Raw genomic sequence first — 9,483 nt, 5'->3', positions numbered from 1 at the left:
CTGAAACCGAAGTGTTGCTCGGGCAGTTAGATACGGCTATATATATGCGATTCGCGGGGAGTCGAGCGAACCAATCGCAACGATGAAAGTGGCGCTGTCTAGTGGCGTTAGACGCAACTTGGGTTAAGCGCGGGATTACCCTAAAAAGGAGGGGGACTTCCGGTCTCTCTATTTCTTTTATTTTTATGTATATATTCCTTTCATCTTTACACACGGTCAATCAATAATCTTCCATTAAAACAGTTTAGTTTGCTAGTAGAAAAAAAAGTTTAAATTTAAACACAGACAGAAGACCTATCCCATCTTTTGTCCTACTGAACTAAGAGATTTCAAGATTGACTTCAACCACTTTCGACATCATAATTTTATTCAATTTGTGTGAACCACGCTTGCCACTATCAAGAAACTGATAACAATATTATAAAAAGTGTTAACGATATCCTCAAGAAAAAAATTCAATCCAAAACTTTAAATAAGTGGACTGAAGAGAAAATTTACTCACTGTGTTTTTTACATTATGAGGGGTGGTGGCTTCTTGGTTTTTAAGAAAAAAAATAACAGCAGTTTTGTGTAATGTGGAAAGGAAGCAGGGAGTATGGAGGAGCCGGAAGCTGATAAGGAATCGAAAGATCTTTAAAAAAATTGCTGCAGAGATTGGTCATACTCACCTAATCAACACATTCTTTACATAACTGTTATTTTATTTATAAATCACGATGTATTTATTTGTACCATGCCCCCCCTCCCTCTCCAATCGTACGCCCAACTTTGCAGGTATATGTATTTATCCATGTGTATTATATGTTCATCTCCAAAGATGCCATAGGTAGCGAAGCGGACAATTTGTTTCGGCTCATTAGGTTTTTTTTTTTTTTAACTTTCTATCCTAAAAATGCTTTCCTGAATAAAAAAAAAAATGAAAATGCCAAAATCAAGTAATAACAAGAGTAAGAAAGAAAAATGGAGATTTGTGATTCACTTACAACTGAGTCGTATCATTGACGCTCGTATGGCATTACATTATGAAGTAATAAATTTATAAAATTTCTGAAATAACTAAAATAGTGTTTATTGTATACCCTCTCCACCCTTCCAATTAAATAAATTGTATCTCATTCAAGATTCCTCCTGAGATTAGCCCTGGACCTCATATCAGATTTTATATTAATCCTCAATTTTTCTTAATACTGCATTGCCTGCAAAACCTTTTAAGTGCTTCTGATATATTTTTTCAGGGAAAAAACTTCAATCCCTCTGAATTCTTCTAACTCTACACGCTATTTATAACTGTTCATATTTAAGTGATGAAGCTCACAAAGTAGAAATGACGCATTTGTTCCGCCCTCCATTTATTCCTTAAACTTTTTTTTTTCGTTTTGGAAACATAAACCTTTTATGTTAATAAAAACGAGACACACGTAATTTTGCATAAATGAAAGGAACGATGTTACATTTAGAAATTATTATTTTACATAACTTACTAAAAAAATAAAAAGAAAAAAAAAGTTCCAATCTATAAAAATGTATTGTCTCCCTTAATTAATAAATAATATTTTTAATTGTTATCATCTAGAAATGCTCAGCTAATACTTGCGTTTTGGAACTCACAGTTGAGGGATCACAGCCAAAGTCATCCAGTACAAATATTTGAAGCTCTGTTACAAAGAACCCTCCCTGACAGCAATTACTGACACCAAATATTTATTTTATGTCTTCATACACTGTCTTTTCATCCATCCATGCACTTGTTTACCTCAGTTTTATTTCATGATAAATTATTGGCAACAAAAGAGTATTATACAAAACTATTGATAATTTTTATTGACAGTAGACAATTTTGGCATAACTAACAAAAATAAGTAAACGCGATCAGTATTCAGCTAAGGCTGTACATTTTTTTTATAATATTTTATCTTTTTTATAAATATTAACAGCAGTAACAGTACTTCTTTACAAAGTACTGAACCCTTGACCCTCCATGGATTGTAGCGCTACAGATTTAAATTTAAATTTAATTTATAAATATTAATGTTATTTATTTACTATTTATTCTTATAATACCTATTGCTTTCATATAACACTGTTTTCGGCTGTATAATATTTTTAAATGTTAGTTTAACTTAAAATAATGAAAAAAAGTAATAAGAAGCAATTTGTGGTAAAATTTCCTGCGATTATCCTAGAAACCAAGACCATTAAGTTGGCGATGGATCCGTGAGTGGTGCATAGCTTGGTGGCACAGCGGCCGGGAGGACATTGATGGTGATGCAGAACTTGAGGACACACCTTCAGATATGGGCTATGCCACTCCTGTGTCAGTTGAAACACCTTTACAGTCATCTGTATCTAGGTAATTACAAATCTAAAAAATAATACTTGTTTCTAGAAAAACATCTAATGACTTTCAGAATGATCTAAATATTCCTAATTTTTTTAATTTCAAGCTATTAATAATATTATCACTATCTTTTTTAGTAATCTTTCAGTACCTTTTTCATTCAGTACCATTTATCCTTACAATTCCCCCTTTGTGGAACCTTTTATAAAATCCAGTCCTGGTAATTGTTAACTTCGCCACTCAAGTTCTGAGAGCTATATCACTCACATTTCAGCGATGTAAGATACTAGGATCTCCTGAAGTAGTGCTTTGCCCCCACATATGGCATAGGAGTTAAATCAAGAGTCTTTTGGTCAATTGTAAATAAGTATGAACGTTTCTAATAATGTATCTATGTATGTTTTTAATGTTATTATTCTATTACTTATTAATTTTTTAAAAAATTTACTATCACAAATTTTATAATCATAGAATATTTATAATTTTTTTTCTTGTATTACATGAATGTTTTCATTTTTCTGTATTACTAATTCTCCCCTCCTAAGCCTAAAAAGAGTACCTCATTTTTATGTTTTGTCTAGTGATTTCTCAGCTAACTTACTTTGTCCTAAGCAAGGAGCTCATATTTTATTTACAAATAACAGAAAACTATTATATCAATAATGTGTAGCTATATGAAAAATATTTTGATAAGATAATTTACATAAATATATGTTAAGGACTTAAAATTAGAATTTCATTATAAATATAGCATTCTCTTCCTCCCTAAGCTGGACTTATCTTCATATCATTTAAGAAGAATTAATTTAATGACTCATTATACTTAAAAAATAGTTTCTTTTTATTACCTGAGAAGTATTAAAGATTTGAACTAATAATATAACAGGATTCTAAAAATAATCAAATGAGCTAATTACTATTGTACTATGGTTTACCACCCTATAATTGTCAAGTTTAATAACTTTCTAATAATCTTGTTGTTAGTGTGTCTCCTTTTCATAAAAATGTCTTTTAATATTGTTATAAAAATGCATATCATTAGAACAAAATTAGTCAATAATACATCAAATGACAAATTACCGATTTCCTGAAATGTTTGGTTAAATGTAACTCCAAATATTTATTTATTGCTAGTGTTCTAATCTTTGTGCTTCTTTTCATTTTAGGTGTACATCTCTTAATGTTATAAGGGATCCTTACTCTTCAGTTGGTGCACCAACCACACCAAAGATGCCTCATCATGTTCACTATGATTCAAGAAGTTTACCACCTCAGACAAAGCTTCACTCTCGATCATTGTCTACAGATTCGGTTGGTTAATTTCTTTTTATTTCATTAAATAGTGCAACCAATTATCCAGTGCTAAATATGGAACATTTTAAATTTGAAATCAATGAATAGAACAATTACTTATTGTCCAATAAGATTTATAAATTTAGGTGGGGAATATTGATCAATAATATGAAAATATTATTTTATTTTTCTCAAATTATTGAGCATCTGATACTCTAACATCTCATTGCTTCGATAAACATCACACTGGTCGTGACCTTTCATGAGATAAGTTGGTTGCGTTTTAACATTTTTCTCCACACATCAGTATTTATAATTTTTTTCATTAAGTTTCATTAATGTTTTGTTTTATACAAAAACAAATACGAATATATCTAATCAGAAACCCAAGAAAAAATTTATGAAAATATAATTAAGAGTTACTATTTTATATATTGAACATGAATGAACGAATACGTATTTTACATAGGTCCAAGAATTGTCTATAAAAAAACTTCAACACTAATCTTGTTACTCCTTAGGTATAATAAAAAAACATCACCATTAAAAAAGTTAATATTATTGCAAAAAAGATAGTCATAATTATGCAACATCATTACCAATATAACATGTGCAATGGGAAAGATATATGCTAAATTAATTAAGCACAAGCCAAGCCAATATTCTTATTCTGAAACCAAATTCCTTCTTTTATTGATCTACAAAATAATGCAAATGGAAAAATGTCAATAAAAAAATTTAAAAAAGTATAGAACTTTTGCTTAAATGTTCATGAGCAAAATATCTAGGGTGCAACCTATGTTGAATTAAGCTTCAATTACTGATAAATAAATAGGTCATTTATAAATCTGTTATAGTGAAACATGTAAGGAGCACTTGTATTTTAAAGATTTTTTTCCCCTCAATTCTATATATCCTGAAAATATTTTATTAAATCACCTTACTAAAATTTCTTTTAAATTAATAGTTAAAAACATAAACTATTATATATAATTCTTAATAAATTATGAATTGAATAATTCAAAACTTCTTATGTATAACTTGTGAATTTTTCATATTATATTTTTAATAGGTTCGAAAACTGTTTCTATAATTTTTCATTGCTTTCATGACATGCCTGATGTTTTAGGTGTATACAATCTTGATCCGATTACCTGCTGATAATAGCTGTGATGGTGTTGGAGAACAGCAACCATCGATAAAGATGATTGCTGAGGACACAACACCTGTCAGAGGAAGACCAGTGGATTACAATGCACTCTCTCTCCATCCAGCCGGAGGTTACCACCATCAGGCTGTTGGAAGACGACCATCCCACATCTCAGACATACGGATTCCTCTTAATACTAAAATTATTCCTAAGCAGCTAGCTCCTGGAGCAAGGCAGCAAATACCACCGAAGAAGAAAAAGAAAACTCAAGAGAAAAAAGCAGATAAAAAAGCTGCAAAGACACTTTCAGCAATTTTACTGACTTTCATCATTACCTGGACGCCGTACAATATCCTTGTACTTCTCAAGCCACTCACAGCATGTACAGACTGCATACCGAAAGGTCTCTGGGACTTCTTTTATTACTTGTGTTACATAAACAGCACCATCAACCCTGTCTGTTATGCTCTTTGTAATGCCTCCTTCAGGCGAACATATGTGAGAATTCTTACTTGTAAGTGGCACAATAGAAACAGAACAGCAATGAACAGGGGATATTATAACTGAAAATATTTTGAATCTATTTCCATTATGACTTTTGATTCGTCATTACAAAACTATATTATATATATATTTTATAATAATTTGATAATATGCAGTATTTTTGCAAGTTGTATTTTCTATGTCGGGTAGGATTAGATTGATTGATTTTGTGAAAAAAAAATATTTTATAATACATGCCTAGAAACCATAACAATTACTGAAAGCAGTGGTTATGGATTGGTGCAGAAGAAATTGACATAACTTGTAGGGAGAAAAAGGACTTTTTGTTTCATTTATTTAAATATTTTATTCAATACAGAAAAAGAATTTGGAAATTATCTCGAATTATTGGGTACGATAAATTAAAGGTTAATCTTGAAGTTGAACACAGTTGAAATTTTGATTACCAGAAAAAATTAAGTGTGGCCTAATAATTGATGGTTAAGTTGATTTTAGAATTGTTTGTAGAAGTTTTAGGCAGTATTACTTTATAGATTTCATTTAAAGATCTCATAATAAATCCATAGATGAAAAGGTGTGTCACAACTCTATCTGCTTTGTACATATAATGAAATGGCAAATGGTAAAGTCTGCGATAAGAATTAGAATCATTTTTTTAAAATATTATATTTTTAAAACTGAAAATTTAATAAGAACAGAATTGACATAATTCTGTTGAGAAAAATTGGTGAGTTTCTTCATTGCAAACCCATTAGGAAAACATTTACAAAGTAATCTAATATAAACCAAAATTATATTGAACTTCAATATAAAATATGGACTGTTGTACAAATGATTGTTGGATCCATTTTACTCTTGTGGAAAACTTGTTTGGAGTGCAACGATAATATTCAGATATTTATACTTTATGTGTGTGTTAATGTTTGTAGATGATTTCGCTCAATTTATAAGATAAAATATCATATGCATCAAGTTAATCTAAGATTTAAGATTTTTTAACGTATCTAGACGTGCTTTTATAGAATTTTTAATAGTTTGTGTAAGGTTTTCTTTTCCTCTTTTTGTTTAATGGGCATTATTTGTTATATATGGGTAAGGTCCCATTTTAAGAAACATTAAGACAATTTATATAAACTGTAAAAAAAAAACAAAAAAACCATTAAACAACCTTTTAGTTTTATTGATCAAGCTATATATTGTATATTTTTTTTCTTTTTCAATTTTACAATTGAGTGGCATTAATTGTAAATTAAGCGTTTCATTATCTTCGAAAATTATATTTTATGGACTCAACACATTTGAGTACTTTTTTCTGACAGAGACAATGCGAATTTACAATACCAAATTAATTGGAAATCACCAGGGGACTGATTGCCTCTATTGTATAGAAACCTATTTCTAGAAAATGTGGCTATAACCACTTTTATTTTAGACATTCATATTGTCAATGTAGAATAGTCCATGGGACCAATGATCTTGACATCAAGAAAAAGTTCAACTTTTATGATTACTGTAACTACTATTCAAAAAAGTAAAAAATACAAAAAAAAACATGAAACTGTTATTAATTTGTATATTAATATTCATCATTAGAATTACTGAACAAAACACTTAAAAATATTATTTACAGAATGTTTTATTTGCTTTAATTTATTTGGTTGTTTTTTGTGGACTGGAAACCCTAAGTGTTCATAGATTAGAAGTAAATAGGTAGGAGAATTTTAACAATGATCAGTTTCAGATAAGATAATAAATACAAGTTAAATTATTCACAAGCTATGACATTTCATATGTATAACCCTCTCTGCCTCAGCTAGTACCTAGTTATGCAAGTAGGGAGCAAAGATATCAAATATATCTTAAGTAAGGTTTCTTTCAAAACAGAATTAAAGATACCTGGATTGACATCTTAGTAATGTCAATCCAGGTATCTAGGGGAAGGAGGGGTTTAATACAGGGGTTTAATCCTTACTCTAGTTAGGATCTTCAAACCACTCAATTATTCTAAAGAGAAGAAAAAGTTTGAGATTTATTCCATAAGTCTGACAAAATAAGAGTTGATCCTTTCAGGTTTGATTCAAACTGATGCCACGTCTAATAAGAGTGAAGTGGAAAGCTGTATTTGCATCCTTTTCAACATGTCCAGTATAGCCTTATCAAACTTTAATGAAGGTTTTATAGTGGTAATCATAAATTATTTATGGTCTTAGACACCATTATGTTTGGCCTTGAGCAGAGTTAATACAAAAAATCCATACCAATATATAAGCAGTTATATAATCTGTTTAATTTGTTAATATTGATGCAATGTTATACGTCTTTGATTTAAAGGAACTATTTGTGTGTTGAATTATCTTCATGGTTTATTCCATGGTAATTCAACCTTCTTATTTTTCATAGTGGACCTCAATGTTATTAGTTAAAAGAGAACTATCTAAACTGAAGATCAATTGTCTTTATTTTATTAATAATGAAAGAATGAAGAGAAATCCATAGAAGTTAAATTTGCCATACATCTAGGATTAAAAGTCAAAGGTCTCTCATGATAAAGAATGGAGAAATGAATTCATTTCTCAGAAACTAGGGTTTTTCTCCCAATTATTTTTTTTTTGTACAACAGCACCACTAAGCAACGTGGGTGAAATGATACCTGATCACCTTCTTAAATAAATAAGTGTTAATCTGATCCCAAAAGCTGAAATAAAAATTTCAAGAAAAATGTATCATATGTTTCAAACCCAAATATAAGTGGGATGCTCTTAATTGTTTTTTCTCAGGATATAGTTTATTTTCATTATAATAAAAATAATTTGTAGTTAACGGCTGAAATCTTAGAACTGGAAAACTAAAAAGATAATCTAACTCTAAATTAGTCAATCACTTTTTTAGTTATTCAAAATACACAATTATCTATTGATTTTTTTTTTTTTTTTTTTTTTTAGCATTAAGTTATTGTTTCTTAATAGTTAAAATTACATTTACTTTATGATAATGATCTTGATAACAAAATGTCATATTCCATCAACGCTCATATGCACTAAAGTACTGTTTGGATTTTTTTTATCTTTTTCAAAGAATGTTCTAAATCTATGAACCCTATAGGTTTTCTTTTGCTGTACAATTGATTTTAAAAACAATGCCACATAAGTTTTAGAAGTAATTTCGAGCATAGAAATGGCGAAAAAAGAACAACAACTAATCGGGGGATACATGCTGACAGTAATTGCAATAGATTGCGAATAAACAGTCGGTTCTAATTCTTAAACATGATTTAATAGCAGTTCATGCACTTTTTTAACAATTCAATAAGTGTCATTGTGTTGTAGGTGTTTTATATAAAGTATTAACCAGTTTAATTGTTGTAAATATTTTATACCATTAATGAATGCTGTTTTTCTAAAATTATAGTCAAAATGAGCTCAATTAAGTTAATGTAAATTTTGGGGCTGATATCAGTTCTCTAAGAATGTTGTTGAAAAAAGAATTAAGGTGTGTGTGAAATTTGATAAGTGATTTGGGAAATTTAATTATATTGGTTGATATTCAGTCTCATTGATAAACACATCTGTAAAGTGGATCAATGAGCGAGTATAATCCCTCAACAGTGTAGATACATTTAACTAGAGATGTAGTTGTCATATTTATGAGCTCAATATTTTGATTTTATATTTCTTATTAAGATATTCTTAATAGGTGTTATTATTTATAAGTATTTGTGTTGATAAAGTATTATTTGGATATGTGGCTGGCCCCACATTTTTTAAGACAATATACATACATTTGTTTATACGTTACCATTCTTCTAGTCTTAGTTTTTAAGTATTTTGCTATATTGTAGCATGTATTATAGAAATTATAACACACTTTTTGGTGGGTATGTGTAACATGTCATTTTGCAGTACTTCTTTGTCGAACATATTGGTGTTTCTACCATAAACTCTTAATTCCAAGCCTTTGATTGTAAAATAGGAGATTATAAAATAAAAAAATAAAAAAATTAAATCCATTTGTTTATCTCTGTGTGCCATTAATAAATTGAACATTTATGATAATTTAAAATATCTTATATTAATTGTAAGGAGTTATTCCTTGTAATGTTTCCCTTATCGTTATATCATTATCTCATCTCTTTGGTACATCTAGTCAAATATATTTTTAACCAATGATTTATGTAATTTATAATTATTATGAATATATA

The 9,483-nt window shown here is 29.1% G+C and overlaps 1 protein-coding gene across 2 annotated transcripts in view; it reads left to right on the top strand.

Moving 5' to 3' along the window:
- Positions 1-8,182, top strand: part of mAChR-A (muscarinic Acetylcholine Receptor, A-type) — a 199,233-nt gene extending 191,051 nt beyond the window's left edge. For both annotated transcript variants that reach the window (XM_067045524.1, XM_067045523.1), the window contains exons 7-9: positions 2,184-2,350; positions 3,505-3,649; positions 4,761-8,182. In XM_067045524.1, the coding sequence (XP_066901625.1) occupies positions 2,184-2,350; positions 3,505-3,649; positions 4,761-5,348 (900 nt within the window). In that variant the 3' untranslated portion in view covers positions 5,349-8,182. The remainder of the gene's footprint in view (positions 1-2,183; positions 2,351-3,504; positions 3,650-4,760) is intronic.
- Positions 8,183-9,483: the final 1,301 nt, after the last annotated feature.

The sequence above is a fragment of the Halyomorpha halys genome, unplaced genomic scaffold (assembly GCF_000696795.3).
Source record: "Halyomorpha halys isolate HHAL.00 unplaced genomic scaffold, Hhal_1.1 Scaffold170.1, whole genome shotgun sequence".
Lineage (NCBI taxonomy): Eukaryota > Metazoa > Arthropoda > Insecta > Hemiptera > Pentatomidae > Halyomorpha > Halyomorpha halys.
The sequence above is the reverse complement of the archived record's forward strand: the minus strand, read 5'-3'. Positions and strand labels throughout refer to the sequence as shown.